The sequence below is a fragment of the Anabrus simplex genome, chromosome 5 (genome assembly GCF_040414725.1).
Source record: "Anabrus simplex isolate iqAnaSimp1 chromosome 5, ASM4041472v1, whole genome shotgun sequence".
NCBI classification, from domain to species: domain Eukaryota; kingdom Metazoa; phylum Arthropoda; class Insecta; order Orthoptera; family Tettigoniidae; genus Anabrus; species Anabrus simplex.
In genome coordinates this window covers 390,793,232-390,812,720 of record NC_090269.1, presented here as the reverse complement: position 1 = coordinate 390,812,720, position 19,489 = coordinate 390,793,232, and the positions used below count along the sequence as shown (strand labels likewise).

Below are 19,489 nucleotides of genomic sequence, written 5' to 3'. Positions count from 1 at the left end.
CTCTGGGGCAATGATTAATGACTGACAGATGAAATGATATTGGAGAGTGTTGCTGGAATGAAAGATGACAGGGAAAACCAGAGTACTTGGAGAAAAACCTGTCCTGCCTCCACTTTGTCCAGCACAAATTTCACGTGGAGTGATCAGGATTTGAACCACGAAATCTAGTAGCAGTAGAGGCTGGCGTCTTCATCATTAGAATTCATAGATGTGCCCGTATGGCGTCACCTCAAAAGACCTGCACCAGGCCTCTTCGGAGGCCACATGCCATTGTTAATTTTTACTGTATTATGCTGTATTTTATAAATGCTACATCATCTTGTATTTTGTTTAGGTCAAGTGGTGCTCACAGGTGTTCACAACAATTCCTGCTGTGAATATTCTTATTGAATTATATGCTGATGTTCTGGTGAGCCTTGATCCCAGCCTTAACATGTGTATTGATGCAGCACTTAAACAACAGACTGACCACCTGACATTCCTTATGGAGATGAAACAACTTACAAAACATTTTGCTGGCAGTTTACAAGTTGCCATAGAATCTACAAGTCAAGGTATCTGTTATATCACATCTTCTGTTTTGTTTGGATTTTATCTCTCTGATGTTCCCTATAACAGAACAGTGTTACATTAATGTGAGTGCTATTTATGCTTTTTGGCATAAACTCTAGCAGGCCAACGCTGAGTTTTCAAAATTAAAAATTAAGGTCCTACTAGCAAACTAACACTTGATAGACACTAACTGAGAATACCAACTTTAAAAAAAAAAATGCTTATATTAAGGGTTCTCAGTCTTGAAATTCAGCTTTTGTACCCAGTGTTATAGTGAATTCCACAATCAATCGAATGAGTCTTCATTGATCTGCATTTAGAGCAGTCACCCAGGCGGCAGATTCCCTATCATTTGTTATCTAGACTTCTTAAATGATTTCAAAGAATTTGGGAACCAAGCTCGATAGCTGCAGTCACTCAAGTGTGGCCAGTATCCAGTTTACGGGAGAGTGGGTTCGAATCCCACTATCGGCAGCCCTGAAGATGGTTTTCCATGGTTTCCTATTTTCACACTAGGCATATGCTGGGGCTGTAATGTAATTAAGGCCATGGCTGTTTCCTTCCCACTCCTAGCCCTTTCCTGTCCTATCGTCGCCATGAGACCTATCTGTCAGTGCGACGTAAGGCAACTTGCAAAAAACAAAAAAAATGGAAATTTATCAAACATATTCCTTGATAAATTATTCCATTCCCTAATACCTCTTCCTACAAATGAATATTCCAATTTGTCCTCTACAGGTGGAATGCCATTCAGTCCCAAGACCACATTGCAATCACTGTGCTGTACGGGAGATAGTATCTGCATGTATTGTAGATGCCTGTTCTGGCATTCAAAATCAAATATTAGGTACTATCAATTATCAATTTAAAAAAATGAATATTCTCAAATGGTGAAAATCAAATGATGGTTTTCTAACAGGACCTTGATTTTTTTTTTTTTTTTTGCTAGGGGCTTTACGTTGCACCGACACAGATAGGTCTTATGGCGACAATGGGATAGGAAAGGCCTAGGAGTTGGAAGGAAGCGGCCGTGGCCTTAATTAAGGTACAGCCCCAGCATTTGCCTGGTGTGAAAATGGGAAACCACGGAAAACCATCTTCAGGGCTGCCGATAGTGGGATTTGAACCTACTATCTCCCGGATGCAAGCTCACAGCCGCGCGCCTCTACGCGTACCTCCAACTCGCCCGGTAAACCTTGATTTTGAATACCATAGCAGGTATACAGAGCATTTCAAAATTATAGGTACAAACTACAGGGGTAAGTACAGAGCAGTGACACTAAGAAAAGTTCTAAAGAATATAGGTCTGAAAATCAACACCAACCATTTCTTTTTGCTCATAGTTTAACATCGTATTGATATATTGAAGGTTTTTTGCGATGCAAGGGTGGGAAAGGTTTAGGATTAGGAAGGTAATGGCCTGGCCTTAATTAAGGTACAGTCCCAATATTTGCCTGGTGTGGAAACGCAAAATCACTGAAAACCACCTTTGGAACTGCCGATGGTGGGATTCAAACCCACCATCTCCTGAATGCAAGCTCACAGATACACAGCCAACTCCCTCGGTCCAATCATTTCTGAAATATGATGTAATCACATTTGCAACCATTACAATATTTTTCACGCTTCACATTCCAAGTGTCAGGTGCCACATTCAATATCAACTGTGTCTTGTATTTGAAGTGTCATTTTAAGCAGTTGTCATGGAATTTTACACATTTTCTAACAAAGAGATGGCCAACTTCCATTGTACAACAAAGATTTTCCTTTCAGAAGGCAGCCAAACAGTCGTGTATTCATAAGGTCCCACCAGATCCTATGTGAAACTCGTTCATTTGTACTGAATATGCATCCTGCAGGTACACCAATACCAGTGTCAACTCCAGACATGGATGGATGTTACACAGAATGGAGGAAATGCTGGACACAAGTACCAGAAGGATTCTGGCACACCTGTATTTGGTGGATATTACATTAGAGACAGTTATACTCATGTCACGGCCCAGGTTGCCTTCAGTAGATCTTTAGACATTGTGGGTATGATCCACTGTTCCTCAAGCATGTGTTATTTTCAAATGAAACAAGCTTTATGCAGGATGTGGTATGAACATCCAGAAAATACATATTTGAGCATTCGAGAACCCTCATGTTACCATGAAATAGCACATAAATGGAAATTTTTCGTCAATATGTGGGCAAGTGATCAGTTAATCAAACCACATTTTTTTACTTGGCCAACTTAATGGTCATATGTACCTCCATTTCTTGAAACATGAGCTATACGAAGGTTGTGCCGAAAGTTTTTAGCAGCGCGTAAACCGTAATTGTGAGGACAATGGGATTATTTTCATTTGAAAGAGCGATGTTTTTCGACCTTGGAACATGCGCGCGCAACCCCTCCTAGCGGTAGTTCCTCCACAGCAAGGGAAGAAAGCACAGGCAGTGCTGAGTCAGACACGGTGCAAGATGGATCTGTCGCTCCGAGATTTTCGAGCAATGACTTTTTATGATTATAAAAAGAAATTAAGTACTGAAGAATGCCATTCTTCTTTGCTGCACTTTTTTGGTGAGGCTGCTCCTTCTAGAGCCACAGTTGGAAATTGGTTTTGCGAGTTTTCAAGGGGTCGGCAGTCAATTGAAGATAAACCTGGTCCCGGTCGCCCAGCAACAGCTATGATTCAAGAAAACATTGATGCTGTGAGGGAAATGATCAAAGCAGATCCACATCTTACATTTTGTGACATTGAAGGGACCTTAAATATTGGGTAAAGAGCAGCACAGACAATTGTTCACGATTATTTAGGCCTTACCGAGAGATGTGCACGTTGAGTGCCACATTCCCCGACAGAAAGCCAAAAGGAGGAGAGAGTGGACTGGTGTCATTTCATGCTAGAAAAATTCAATGGAGGGCAGTCCGAAGACACCTACAATATCGTCACAGGTGATGAAACATGGGTCTACCATTATGACCCTGAAACAAAGACACATTCTGTGTGGTGCTTTCCAGGGGAGGAACCACCCACAAAAGTTCGAAGTCGGAGCTCCAGAAAGAAGTTGGTGGCAACTTTTCTTACGAAAATGGAGCATCTCACCTCTGTGACCTTGGACACACGTTGTACAGTTAATGCTGAATGGTATGTGAATGACTGTCTTCCCAAAGTCCTTGCCACTTGGAGGTCACAGCACCCAAAGTCCAAGAGTGGGCAACTTCTGCTGCATCACGACAATGCATCTGCACACAGGCTGCCAGAACAATAGACTTTTTGGAAAGGGAAAAAGTGCGAGTGTTACCTCATCCCCCCTATTCACCTGACCTGGCCCCATGTAACTTCTTTCTGTTCCCTAAGACCAAGGAAAAATTATGTAGGCAGCGGTTTTCGTCAGATGAAGAGGCCATTGCAGTGTACGAGTGCACTAAGTGACATCTCGAAAGAAGCTTGGACTGAAACGTTTTCTAAGTGGTTTCAGAGAATGGAAAAATGTATACCTGCTAATGGAGAGTATTTTGAAAAGTTGTAATTGTTGTTTTGCAAATAAAATTTTTTCTCACACTCTGCTAAAAACTTTCGGCATAGCCCTCGTACCACTTTTTGCATGATACACCTTTTTTGAGAAAGACGTCTTATATGGTACATGGATTACTGAGCACAGACCCACCTTCATGCAAACGTTCAAGAGTTCTTACTCACAACCTTCCTTAATAGGTGTATCGGCTGTGGCTCACAAACACTTCTGTTGTCTTCTGTTGGGAAAAGTTTTGTGGTATAATTGTGCTGCCTTCCATGGATTGCCATTCACACATCCATACATGAAATGATGATGGTGGTGGTGATTATTGTTTTAAGAGGACATACAACTAGGCAACCATCCTCTATATAACACTAATCAGGGGGAAAAAATGGAAAATGAAGATATCGGCCAAAGGAAGACAAGGGCCATGAAGGGCATGAAAATTAAGGACTCCCTAGCCCTCGCAAACCTAGTAGCGTCGGGGTTGGAAAAGAACAAGAATTGACCAAGAGACGTCGGATAGGGTAGTTGAAAGTGAGGAGCCTGGCACACGTAAGTGGAAGCAATGACAGGACTCAGCTAAGGGCCCTGTAGTCGCCAACCCACGCTCCAAAGTTCAGAGCCCCTGGGGCCCCTTTTAGTTGCCTATTACAACAGGCAGGGGATACCATGGGTGTTATTCTACCGCCCCCCACCCACAAGGGAACATACGTGAAATTGATGTCGGCCAAGAAACTGAGATGCTATGACAACTGCTTGCTGTTAAAAGTGCAAGATGGATCTGTCGCTCCGAGATTTTCGAGCAATGACTTTTTATGATTATAAAAAGAAATTAAGTACCGAAGAATGCCATTCTTCTTTGTTGCACTTTTTTGGTGAGGCTGCTCCTTCTAGAGCCACAGTTGGAAATTGGTTTTGCGAGTTTTCAAGGGGTCGGCAGTCAATTGAAGATGAACCTGGTCCCGGTCGCCCAGCAACAGCTATGATGTGGAACCTGGTACCTGCATCATAACAGTTACAAATGTTTTTTTTTTTTTTTTTCAGGAACCTTTGGTTTCTAGACCTACATTTATAAGGACCTATTTCCTTTTTTTATTGACCTCTACTCACCGCTGCAGATTGTACCTAAAATTGTGAAACATCCTGTATATAACAAGTAGAGATACTGTCTACATAACAAGTAGAGATACTGTCTCCTCTAGTGTACTGTCACTGCCTTGTGCTTGCAGTGGTAACTCAACAATAAATAAGAACACTTCAAAAAATAAGGTTACAAGAGCTGTCACAGATAACGTCTTCCCCCTCATGTTCAAATTTTCCACCAGGGCTGAAGCAGGAGACCACAGTTTTATTATGCAGCTGTTAGGTGGTGCATATGTTTTTTCAGACCCTCGCAATATCAGTTGAAAGATGGCTGCATACATATAAACATGAAAGTGTGTATGTTGTCCAGTTTTTACATTTGAAGGACACCTGATTACAACAACAACACCAGACCACATGCTGCCAAAAGCATGTGCATTGTTACGGCATTTCTGTGGGATGTACTGGACCTTGCTCCCTATAGCCCCAACCTGGCACCCTGTGATTTCCATCTCTTTGGACTGTTGAAGAAGCACCTGGGTGCTAAGCAATTCAACGACAATATTGTCCTTCAGCATGGCATCATGGCATATGTTCAGGGGCTGGATTTCTTGTGTATCAACGTTGATGCCTTTGTGTGCCATTCGAAGAAGTATTTGGGCAGAAATTATGACTGTTGATTAACAATGTGTATCATTGCTCTATTACTTCTTCATCCATTCCCTTTTCTTCATTCTGTAATAACAAGTGAACTGAAAACTCAGAAACTGCCCTACTACTGTGTATCCTTATATCTGCCTGTAATTCTTTTATTTAATTTTTTTACGATTGCTTTACGTCGCATCCACACAATAGGTCTTATGGAGACGATGGGATAGGGAAGGATGCGACCATGACCTTAATTAAGGTACAGCCCCAGTATTTGCCTGGTTTGAAAATGGGAAACCATGGAAAATCCTCTTCAGGGCTGCTGATGGTAGGATTCGAACCCACTATTTCCTGACTGCAAGCTCACCACCGCGCAACCCAAACCATGCATCCAGTCATTCTTCGTCCTCACGTTTTGAATTCTGGTCAGTGGAGGATTATGGACTTTTAATTATCCTTACATTTCTTCTCATTTCTTGCCATTAGGGGCCGATGACCTAGATGTTAGGCCCCTTTAAACAACAAGCATCATCATCATCATCATCAAACCATGTGGCCACTTGCTCGGTAGTGAAATTCTTCATGAGAGCTCTCTACCCCCTGTGGGTGGGGGACGCAGACAAAGAATACACCCACATTATCCCCTGCCTGTTGTAAGAGGCGACTAAAAAAGTAGCACCCCCTGCGGATGGGGGACGCAGATGCAGAATACACCCCCAGTATCCCCTGTCTGTTGTAAGAGGCGACTAAAACGGTGGGGGACGCAGATGCAGAATACACCCCCGGTATCCCTTGCCTGTCGTAAGAAGTGACTAAAAGGCACGGACATGGATTGGGGTTTGATATCATGTGTTGGACCCTCTGTGGATGGGAGGGACTGAATATATTCACAGGTAATTCCTGCCTGTCTTAGAAGGTGACTAAATTGGTCAGGTGGCCATTGGTCCTCTCTTTTTTTGAGGGTTAGTTGTAGACTGATTCCAAATTCTTGATGTGCGTGCTGCTCGGAGATGGGCCTCTTACATGTGCGATTACGCTTGAAAGTCCGCTATTGACCCCGGGAAACCTTCGGGTGGGAGCGCCATGTACACGTTCAGTTGTATTAACCTGACAACACAGGTTTCCGCACAGCTAAATGCCAGAAGGACATGTTATTATTAATTGTTTTTTTATTTTTTCTCTATATTGTTGCATAAAATTACTCTGTTCATGCTGTGGGGTACATGCTATTGCAGGTGATTTGAGGAAGGGAGTCCTAGTGTTCATTGCCTCAATCATTCCATATTAAGCATCTTAAGCATTGTATAACATTGTACCGCGGGTAATACCTGCTACGACCAGGTGGGTATTACCTTGGCTCCTTGTTTCGGCTACAGAGGCCCCTGATCGGAGTGGGTGGCATTCGAGGAAGATGATTTCGGGCATGGCTTCGAAACGTCTTCAGCCTGCCCAAGGTGGTCCCCCACAGAAGTCTTTAACATTTGAGTCTTTGAGGGGTTCAACCCCCTGGGAACAAGTGCAGCGTTAAGGAATGGGATCCAGCTTCCCTGGGTTTCTGGTTGCTACCAGAACTAATGGGAGTGACTTCAATCTGGTAAAGTCTATTTTGTTTAGTAGGCCCATAGAAGGTGTCTACGGCGAACTGGAAGATCTGAAAAAATGTGCAACGGTAGTTTGTTGCTAAAGACGCGCACTGCCATGCAAGCTGATCGGTTGCTCAAGTGCGACCACTTTGGCAATACTCCTGTCAAAGTGGAGGCGAACAACACCTTGAATCTGGTTCGTGGAGTTACCTTCCACCGTGATCTTATCTTGAACACTGACGATGAGTTGATGGAAGACATGAAGCACTGTGGCTTTACGCGAAAGTCAATGGCAAAGATGTTGCCACGGGTGCGTTCATTGTCTCCTTCAAATTGTCAGTGTTACCATAAAAAGTGAATGTAACAACCTATCGCTGTGATGTGAGGCCGTACATCCAGCCTCTCATGTGCTGCTATCAATGCCAGAGGTTCGATCATATGGTATCTCGTTGCTCGAATCCGTCTGTATGTGGTTCATGTGGCAGATGTATGTGGTTCATGTGGCAGAGGAGCTCACGGCGTGGAAGAGTGCACAACTCTTTACAATGCACTAACTGCCCTAGTCTTCATTCACCCTGAGATCGGAACTGTCCAGTATATCTCGGTGAGAAGAAGAACCTGGAGATAAAGACCATGGATGGTCGTTTCTACCAGGAAGCACGCCGTAAGTTCAGTTCTTGAATGCTACCCACCAAGACGCTAGACTACACGAAGATAGCACAGAGTCTTTCTGGTTCATCATTACATCTTCTAAATCTGTTACAATCGCTGTGCCCAAGGCAGCTGTTGCTCGTGTGAGCAACGCTGCAAAGAGTAAAACCTCGAAGTGGGGTGACCAGCCCACCTTCGACCACAAACAAGTCTGTGCCGGCTGGAGCTCATAAGCCAGCATGGCAGAGGGAAGGACAACTCCCCCCCCCCGCATAAAGACGTCGGCGAAAGCCGTTCCCACGCCGGCGTAGGTGGCATTGTCGACCAGGGCTGGGAAAATATCTCCCAGCCCGTCTAAACAAGGAAAGAAGGCAGAGAAGAGGAGGGCCCTTACCAGGCGCTCTTGCACTTTTCCTGTAGAAGGGAAATCATGCCCTCCATCTGGAGGGTATGAATCAGCGCCAACAGATATGCCTGCAACAAAACCTGACAATGGGATGGATGTCAAGCGTTCATCTACTTCTGCTGCTGTAGATGTTGATGTTAGTGCTTAGGTTTTAAAGCATCTGCTGCTTATAACATAACACACTTCCCTTTTAGTCCACACTACAGCACTGTTACGGTGGAATTGTAACGGTTATGATAGGCATCTTGTTGAGTTGCGAGTATAGTCTGCATTCAGGAAACAAATCTCAGACCAGGTCATCATACGGTCTTGAGAAATTTTCGACTATATCGACAGAACGACATAATGCTAACTGGGCTTCCGGTGTCGTTGGCATTTTTGTCCATTCTGATACCTACAGCAAAGAGGTTCCACTAAGAACCCCCCCCCCGGAGGCTGTAGCAGTTTGTGTTCCGCTGTCTGTCATAGCAACAGTGTGTAATGTTTATTTTCCACCAGTCCAGCCTCTTAATATGAATGATGTAAGTGACCTTATAGATCAGCTTCCACCTCCATTCCTCTTATTGGGTGATTTTAACGCCCATCACCCTATATGGAGCTCTGGTCGCCTTGCCCCAGGGGAAGGGAGTTGGAAACACTAGTAAGAGATTTGGATTTATGTATTTTGAATACAGGTGAACCAGTTCATTTCAGTGTACGTTACGGCACATACCTCGCATAGACATTGGTTCCTCTGTTTCGGTGGAATACGCACAATGATCTCTGTGACAGTGGCCATTTTCCCATTGTTCTTACTTTTTTTGAAACAGAAATCCATCAAGGCTCCTCCTTGATGGATTCTTAAGCATGCTGATTGGCCGAAGTTCACATCACTAAGTGTCTTTAACGACGTGACCAGATGGAGCGTAGACGGTGATATAACTTACATAACACAAGTTATTCCTGCTCCTGCTAAGGAGTCCAATCCGTCGTTTTCAAGGACTCTTTACCGAAAACTTGTTCCTCAACAAAGTTTTGAAAGGAACTTATTATGTCTGCCTTTTTTCAATACAATACAATTTGTTCGATACTAGTTTTGATGCTGTTTGGCGTCATCTTCAGTCGAACTTAGATCATAGAAATGGGCAATCATATAAAAATTACACTTACACAATATAAAATACATTACAACATTACACTTAAAATAATTCCTGAATAAAATGACTGGTTCGATCTTTTGCATCATGCATAACACGTTTTCTCACTATGCGCTCCCGCCACAACGCCCCCCCAGATTCCTCTTACTCAATCACTCCTCAGCCCTTCCCCTCAGCTTCCCGTCCCTCTCCCCGCCTTCCCCGACCTACAGCACATCCTTGATCATAGCTTGTCGCAACTCATAGTCTCTCTCCACACTTCATGCCGTTCAACAGCCGTCTGAGGTGAGTCTCACATAAATATATATTACACGATTAGATTTTCTACTTTGCTCTTTCCCACGTCCCTATTTCATGCACATTCTTCTAACTAGTATTTTTCTCTTTATTCTTTAGGTCTCGCATTGAACTAGGACACACCGTTCTTTTAGCATCTTATGGACTTGACTCATAACAAGTTTCCACCTTATTTGCCATTTTGCAGTAACAAGCGAATAGATTCAGACACAGGCAACTATTCACAACTGTGTCCTTCAAGATTGAATTCATTACTCACAGAATTACTATTCATACTCTGTACAAAGTGCAACAAGTCTTTAAATCAAAATATTATTACCAGATATTAAGTGTGACAAGTCAAACCCAGGACTCCCAAGATCCCTGTTTGGCAGAAATTCACTCATTATGTGTCTTCTTAACTTATTGTACACAACCCGCAAGTCTAAAACTTGCTAAAAGAAGATAAACACTGTCATTCTAGTAATTTTATTCAGGAATTATTTTAAGTGCAATGTTGTAATGTATTTTATATTATGTAAGTGTAATTTTTATATGATAGCGCATTTCTATGATCTAAGTTCGACTGAAGATGACGCCAAATAGTATCAAAACTAGTATTGAATAAATAATTGCTGTAATTTTTTTTTAAACAACAAATTGTATTGTATCGAAAAAAGGTGGACCTAATAAGTTCCTTTCAAAACTTTGTTATTCTCAATTCAGTATGGACCCAAGATGAAATTTTTAACTCTAAACTCATTCCTTGCTTGAACAAAGAAATTGCAGCAGCTTTCAAAGACCGCTGTTGCGCTCATAAACACTATCATATGCAGCCTACTGTGGCCAGCTTGGTAACATTTAAAAAACTCCGTGCTAAGGCGTGAGTTCTTATTCGGCAGAGTAAGAAAGCTTTGTGGGAGAGATGTGTAGTCTATGACGTCATATACACTGTCATCTCATATGTGGACTAAAGTTTGACGTATTTCGGGTATACATGCATCATCTTCAGTACCGGGAATCTCCATTGCATGCAGTATCGTCACTGAAGGTCTCTCGATTGCTAATCATCTAGCCAGTTATTTTGCGGATGTGTCTGGCTCTGGGAATTACCATAGTGATTTCCTCACTCTGAAGCAGGAGGCAGAATGTCATCACCTCAGTTTTGCCACTCAAGCTTCAGAGGACTATAACATGCCCTTTATGGAGTGGGAACTCTGCAGCGCCTTCGCGCTTTGCAAGGATGCATCTCCCACCAGACAATGTCCATAACCAGATTTTGAAACACCTTAGTGAGGATAGTCTGTTATATCTCCTTTGTGTGTTCAACCGAATCAGGATAGAGGGCAAGTTTCCATCTCAGTGGTGAGAGGGCATAGTAATTCCTGACTTCAAGCCATACAAAAATCCTAAGTATGCAGGAAGTTACGGACCTATTTGTCTTACTAACTGTTTGTGTAAGCTATTTGCGAGGATGGTAAATCGCTGATTTGTGTGGTGTCTGGAGAAAAAAATACTCTCCGAGTACCAATGTGGTTTCCGAGCCATTCGATCGAACACTGATCACTTGGTACGCCTGGAGAGTCTCACCAACACCGTCCACTAAGCTAAAGTACCAGCCCTTGGGACAGTGGGCAGAATAACCTCGCACGCCTAGGAGGTGTGCTCCCAGGCGAGAAGGTTGGTAGTGCATTCGCCCCCGGAGGGGAGGTTAAGCGAATACAAGAAAAGCAAGAGAAAACACCAACAACCAACATGAAAACATTACGAATAAGCAAAGGAAGAAATAACACACCTACCGGAAACGGAGAAAAGGAAGCGGCTAAAGACCGTGGTTACAACAATCAAAGGTGAGAGTGACAGTGCTCCATTCGAAGTGGTGAATGAAAACAACACTTTAGTGATAGAAAATAGCTTTAATTAGAACTGGAAAAGATGTAACAACTTAAATGAAATTAATTTAAGAAAACCTAGGTTAATTCAAAAAGGAAAACTGATATCAGAAAATAAATTCAATGTAATATTTGGAAAAGATTAAATGTAAATAACCAAATGAACAGTAGTTAAATTGATCAGGAAAAATATTTGATATTGATTAGCTGATAATTAACAGCAGATTAAAAATTATTAAATAACAACGTTGGATTCATTAATTCATTAACAATATTGGAAAAATATGATATTCATTTAACAAATAATAAATAAGTAATTGAAAACAACTTGGATAGGAAGAAAAAAACAAAACGTTGACCTCCGTACCATTTGAGAAGAAACACTTAAGAGGTAAAATAAAATGTGATCAATCACGTGAAGAATAAACCAGATAACCTACTAGTTTTCATTAACAAGATTATAGTTCATTTAAATATCAAACAGGATGTTACTCTTCGTTGCTCGAGTAATCTCTTCAATTTACACTAAGGGGCTGTTTCCAAGATAAGTTAAAGTTTAACGTAGAAGTTTACACATCCACCCCGGCAAAGAAAAATGCAAATCATACGTTAAAAGGTTGGCAAAAATTATTTAATTAACATGAAAAAATAGTCAAAGATACACACAACCAAAAATATATTATCAGAGAACCACACCGGAGCCGTGTATCAGACTACAGAAACCTAATCCCAACAACAATACCAACAACCACGCGTTGCCACGGAAACAGGAAAAACAAAACACAAAGCCTCCGTCCAGAGCAAGGAGAAAAAAAGGAAAAAAGGGCAAGAAAAGTTAACAGAAATCCGAGCAGAAAGAATGCATTCGAAACAGAGCGGAATATTACATAGAATTACGAGTAGGAAAACCCCAAGGGAAAAAGCTAAGCCCGATACCTTGGAAACGGCACCTTGGTTCACATCGAAAAAGTTACAATATTGCCAAAGAAAAGGTTATTAATTTTTAAAAATGAATTTTCGAATTCAGTCCACCGTGCATTTTTCCACACTTAGGAGAACAATTAGTTAGAAGAACCAATCTTCCGAAAAGCGTTAGCACATACGACGCCAAGTCCGATTTTGGAGAAAGAAGTTTTAATCATTATTATTATTATTATTATTATTATTATTATTATTATTTTTTTTTTTTTATTTTTTTTTTCTTCCAAACGAAAACACATATATTTTCTTCTTCACGGCGAACGAGGGAAATCAAACACAGGTACATACCTTTCAGATGTTACCTTTTGAAAATCTAAACCTGGTCATTGTTGTTGAAGTAGGTTACCACCAGGACAGAGAACTTAATCTTGTTACGAAGAAACCATAAGAAGTATTCCTCTAAAATTACATTCCACAGGTACGGTAGATGGTCAACAGCAAGTCCAGCAGGGATACATCCCCATTAGGTGTAAAATCACGGTGGTTTCAGAATAACCCACCACGCCATAGCGTAGTACAAGCGCACACTTCCACCCATGATGGCTTCTCGCAGGCAACTGCTTCCGCTATCACTGGCGAGTCCAGGACTAGTTACGCCTGGCGTCTACTGGCGCATGCGCAGTTAGGTAGAAACATTCACCAGCTCGCTACATGAACGAGCTCCACATTACGTAAACTTAAAAAAGTATATTGGTGTAAAGCCGATTGACGCTATTTTCAATAGCGCTAGCACCAGTCCAAAAGGTTATAGGGGAGGCTCAAACTTGTTAATACTGTCACAAGAGTTCTATCCAGGATGCATTTCTCTGCACACAGCATTTGGTGGCTGTTTTCTTTGACTTAGAAAAGGCTTATGACACCACATGGCGATATGGTATCCTTTCAGTCCTGCATCGGTGGAGATTCCAAGGTAACTTGCCAGTATTTATTGCAAAATTTTTGTCCCTCTGTCTGTTCCATGTCCAAGTAGGGAGGGTATATTCACAGTACCACGTTTAGGAAAATGGAGTCCCACAGGGATCGGTTCTTAGTGTCACTCTGTTCGCGATTGCCATAAACGATATTGTCACTGCTGCTGGTTCAGCAGTAATACCGTCGCTATATGTGGATGATTTTGCTCTGCATTATAGCTTGCACAATATGGCAGTCGTCGAGCGACAATTACAGCAAGCTATTAGGAGAGTGGAACTGTGGACCTTAGAACATGGCTTTTGGTTTTCAACAGCTAAGACCTCTGTTGTACACTCTTGCTGGAAGTGCACTCTTTGCTCCCATCCTGAGCATTTCTTAGGGAATGTCACTCTTCCTGTAGTCGACACTTACCGATTTCTTGGGCTTCTTTTCGATAGCAAATTATTGTGGGAGCCACATGTGCCACATGTATCCTCCTAATTCAATACATCATATATTCCATCATTAGACGGAATAATCACGTTCAAACATGTTTCGCCTCGTTTGAGCCATCTTGTAATATCTTGCAATTGAATTTTCTTAGCAGCACTACTTACTCCTACAATTTTATAGGGCACATATTTTTTTCAGGTTAGACTACGGCAGTGCAGCATATGGATCACCAAGGCAAAGCGTCCTTGCAAAACTAAATAGCATCCACCACAGCGGGGTTAGATTCGCAACGGGAGCTTTTTGTACAAGCCCCAATGCTAGCCCGCTCGCTGAATCTGGTGTACTGCCTTTACACCTGAGGCACCAGCAAATGCTTCTGTCCTATGCTGCAAATTTGTGACAGATGCCACTTCACCCAAGTTATCCTTGTGTATTCCACAATGGATACCATCGGCTCTATGCTGCTTATCCTTGAGCAACATGGCTGGTTGGAATACCTTACCTGCCAACTCTTCCGATTTGCCCGGAAACTTTCCGTTTTTCAACGCGTCTTCTGATTTTCCGGTTTATTTTTTCTTCTTCCTATTTTTTTACCAATATAACCTTCAGTACGGTCAATACTCTTCCACTAGGATAAAGTATAAATTCTTATGTGCTTGTGTAATTTACGCAATCTCATTTTGAAGTGTATTTATTTAATGTTTTATTTCACTAGTGTATCGTCCATCGTTTTTGTATACTGTGTTTCCCGCTTGTCGCAGTAGCGTGTGTGCTTTACACCTGGGGATTCGGGACGGAAATTATCCTGCAAGCAAGAGAGGCTCGGACGCGCTTGTGACTCAGTTAATCGGGGCGAAAGAATAAGTTTGTTATTGTGTGGTTCGTGCGCTATTAAACATCGTTTCTGTGTGTAGTTTCGTTGTAGGTCACGTGTTTTTTCTTGCGTTTCTGTGCCCCCCGCCCCCCCAATTGTCAAAGTCGTATGTTAATAATGGAAAAATGGAAATGGCGTACGGCTTTTAGTGCCGGGAGATCCCAGGACGGGTTCGGCTCACCAGGTGGAGGTCTCTTGATTTGACACCCGTAGGCGACCTGCGCGTCGTGATGAAGATGAAATGATGATGAAGACACCGCATACACCTGTAACGTGCTGCACACTTAAATACAATGACACTGTGATGTGCGTTAATAAGAACAGTGACAATGCAATTATTTTAAGGTTAGGTTTGGGTTACACTTAAGGGTGTCACGACAATTAGTTAAAATACCAAGAGATATACCCAGTTACAGTTAGATTGATTACAAGTATACGGTGAGGACCAATTAGAAACTCAGACAGTATCCGTAGCACTGCTACACTAAGGCTGACTATAGACACGCAGTGATGGACGGGTTAGGTCAGTACATAAATTAGAACGAGTTTGGTACAACGATATGAAAACACTTTTAGCACAATAAGGAGCTAGGTCAACAAACATAACACTAGAAATAATCCTTTGGTACCAAGGTAACTGGTAAGTCTCGAGACACAGTGACGTAGTAGGCGATAGTCAAGTGACAATTCAATGGTAGTAAGTACCCTGGTGCACAGCATTTACCGAAGATAATGCACCCAGAAGGTCCAAGTAATTTATCACTCAGAGTCACCACATAGAAACAGTTAAAGCAATAAGTAAATGCAAGTTTTTTTAAAAAAAACCAAAACAACAACTTACCTCGAGGATGGTATGTAGAAGGTGCTTTTATATCTTGGCAACCGTGACCAATAGTATTACAGTACCATAGTAATTTAGCAATTAGTGCACTTTCATAAACACGAAAGGATAAAGCCGAGGTTTAGGAATATAGAAATTTAATTTAAACACCAAATGAAATGCTACACAGGTTGAACTAAACGAAGATTAACTAAGAGGTTTGCAAAATTAAAGTTTCAAAGGGTGGAGCTAATAATAATTTACATGAATTCACAATCACAAGGAGAGAAATGAATTCTATCCTTACCACGATGTTAATCTGGAAATACCTGCATAAATTAACAGGACACAGAAAACAGGGAAGACCCCAAAACGCGAAACATGTGAAACCTCACAAACCAGGGGTACTGCACAGGCACAAAACAAATTGGTTAACACGAGAAATAGCAGAATACAGTTTTAAGAAATAATTTCAATGTGTGACACCACAGGGCCAGTGGAGACCAGAAAAGGGGAAACACGGTAATACATTTACAAATACTTCAGAAGCTTATCAGCGTGAGCAGGAATAACCGCTCGATATAATATTTCATAGGTTAGATCATATGCCCATAATCAGAAGGGCGTCACAAGCGCAGAGGAGTAATTACAATAAAATACCACACCGACTCAACCAGAGCCTTACAGGAAACGGAGAAGTTACTCCCAAATTCAACACTTCATGTACCAAATCACCATAGAGATCGCACGGATCTCACCATAAGAAATCAGTTACCGGGGAGAAATAAAGAAATCAATAATAATAATAATAATAATTCCCCAAAATTCCAAGTCAAGTTCACAAGAACCAACAGTAAACGTAGCCGTGTCAGTCTCCAGCAAAAAACATCAGTCATCTCCTTCAATCGAACAATGTCAATCAATCTCAATGACAATAAATGTCACCAAGACAACCGCGAACAAAAATTAAAATTAGACGGTCAATGAGTAACCAAACACCGTTGTACGGATTGGAATTCATTTTTCTCAGCTCCGTTAAGAAATAACAATTTACCACCCAGGATGGTTGGTGTTAAAGGTTTAAACTTATAGATCTGTTAGGCATATTTAGCTTGCCAAGTTTGAAATGGGTATAACCCTATACAGAATTACATTCATTCAATAGAACAACTTTGATACCTTGCATAAAGGGAAGGTTAAATTAGCATAGCTGACCACTGAAAAATAAATCGGGAACCAGAAGAAAATGAGTTTTTGAAAAGGGGTCAGTTATGGACTAGCGAGAATGACGGGTCCGAAGGAGAATCAGAACAGAATAATATAACACAAGTAGAATTTACGTAAACAAAATAAGAAAAGTTAAAAAAATGGTCAGAACCTACCAAAATTACACCCCAAAAGGGGGAAAAAACCAGGGAAAATCCTGGATTAATATAAACCCTCACATGGCACGTCCGTCCCGTACAAGGACAGGAAACAAAATGCAAAATGGCTTCCACAACACTAGTCAAGGCCCCGCCGTTATTGCTAGTAATAGGGAGCGAGTGGAGGGGGAAGGAGGAAAACAGCCACAATGAGAGCAGCGTGATACAGAGGTACACAGACAAAGATATGTATACCTCTGCTAACAATTTAAGGAGGACATGTTTGAAGGAAATTAAACATAAGGTATTAACCTTACACACCCAGCCCCTGTGCCAGGGAAATTAACCAATGATGGTAAAAATTCCTGACCCTGCTGGGAATCGAACCCGGGACCCCTGTGACCAAAGGCCAGCATGCTAACCATTTAGCCACGGAGCTGGACATGTTAATAATGTATGAGACATACTGAATTGTTTTGTATGTGGTAGTTTTGCGTATTTTGGTGCACAATTTTAATGAGTTGAATGTATTTCAGGGAGTTGTTTCGGTGACAGTGTCTGGTATTTTCTTTTGTTATGCCCAAAAAAATAACAAACATTATCTCCAAGTGTTCAGAGATTGCTATAAATTTCTGTTCATTTTATAGTCTAATAAAGGAAACTATTATGCATTTTTGTTGCGTGTGTCAGTGTGATATAAATATTATTATTTGTATGTGTCATAAATGAGAATGATTAGGTACATTTTCTTGTAACCATTTTTATGTTCTCTTAGTGTAAGATTTTAAATCTAATGGTCAATTCGCATTGTAACTGTAGATATGTATGCCTTTTACCTTGTCCCTTTTTCACCAAGACTGTGGCGCAATTATGTGTTGAAATCTCAGAATTAAAATATCTTCCTATTTTTAATTTCTAAAAGTTGGCAGGTATGGAATACGCTTGGATAGCAAGCACAGATTGTTTGGTGTACCTTCACTTCCCTGTCTTTTCAGACAACCAAGTGGGGTACCTCCTTAGATAATATGACGATCTGAAATAATCCTGGATCTGCATACTGGTCCGAAGGAAAACACAGACCCCTCGATTTATTGGAGGCTCTTCCTGTCCATTGTTGGCCGGTATCCAGATTCAATAGTCGTTTACACGGATGGTTCAAGGGCAGAAACGAAAGAGGGCTGTGTATTCGTTGTTCACAATGAGAGGTTTCTTTTTGCTCTCCTGGAAATCTGTGGTGCGTACACAGCAGAGCTCTGTGCTATCTGTTAAGCTCTGCAGTACACGCTGTCCGATGAGTGCCGACGCTTTCTGCTGTGTACCCACTCCTTGAGCTCGCTACAGTCTATTGATATATGTTTTCCTCGGCACCCTCTGGTGCAGCAGATCCAGGACCTGCTGGCCGGATGTGCGGATGCCGGCACCAGAATCATGTTTATGTGGCTCCCAAGCCACTTGGGTGTAGAGGGAAACGAGTTAGCTGATACGGCTGCCAAGGAGGTTGTTACATTGCCCCCGCGGCCTTACAGGGTTCCAGCAAGTGATATTTGCTTTCACCTGAGACATAAACTGAGAACGATAAAAGGAACAACGAAGGTATGGAGGACTTCCATTCGGGCTTCTCGGAGGGAAGCAGTGGCGACGGTATAGTAAAGTACTCTTTTTACTCAAAGGAGACCCCCTGTGGTGCACACTTGTGGCGATCATCTTACTGTGGTACGCATCCTTATGGAGTGCGTGGACCTGGTCGATCTGCGCCGTAGTCTAAAACTCCCAAGTAACATCTCCCTCGTACTGCGAGATGGCGAGCAGTCAGCAGACCTCATCATCCGTTTTATGAGGGATAGTGGTTTGTCTTATCGCATATAAACGTGGTGTTTTGTATTAGTTTTTTAAAAATTATTGTTTACTACATTTTATTAAATTGACTCTGTTTTAGTTTGTGTTTGTATATTTTAATGTGTTTTTTGAAATAGTAATTTGCATTGTATATTATTACATATTAAGGCAATGTCTTATTGTTGTTGTTGTTGTTGTTGTTTGAGTCATCAGTCCATAGACTGGTTTGATGCAGCACTCCATGCCACCCTATCCTGTGCTAACCTTTTCATTTCTACGTAACTATTGCATCCTACGTCTGCTCTAATCTGCTTGTCATATTCATACCTTGGCCTACCCCTACCGTTCTTACCCCCTACACTTCCTTCAAAAACCAACTGAACAAGTCCTGGGTGTCTTAAGATGTGTCCTATCATTCTAACTCTTCTTCTTGTCAAATTTAGCCAAATAGATCTCCTCTCACCAATTCGATTCAGTATCTCTTCATTCGTGATTCGATCTATCCATCTCACCTTCAGCATTCTTCTGTAACA

At 41.7% G+C, this 19,489-nt stretch overlaps 1 protein-coding gene across 1 annotated transcript in view; it reads left to right on the top strand.

Annotated features, from left to right (window-relative positions):
• Window positions 1-19,489, top strand: part of Cog7 (conserved oligomeric Golgi complex subunit 7) — a 182,226-nt gene that overhangs the window by 98,304 nt on the left and 64,433 nt on the right. The window contains exon 8 of the mRNA XM_067147745.2: window positions 335-554. Within this exon, the coding sequence (XP_067003846.1) occupies window positions 335-554 (220 nt within the window). The remainder of the gene's footprint in view (window positions 1-334; window positions 555-19,489) is intronic.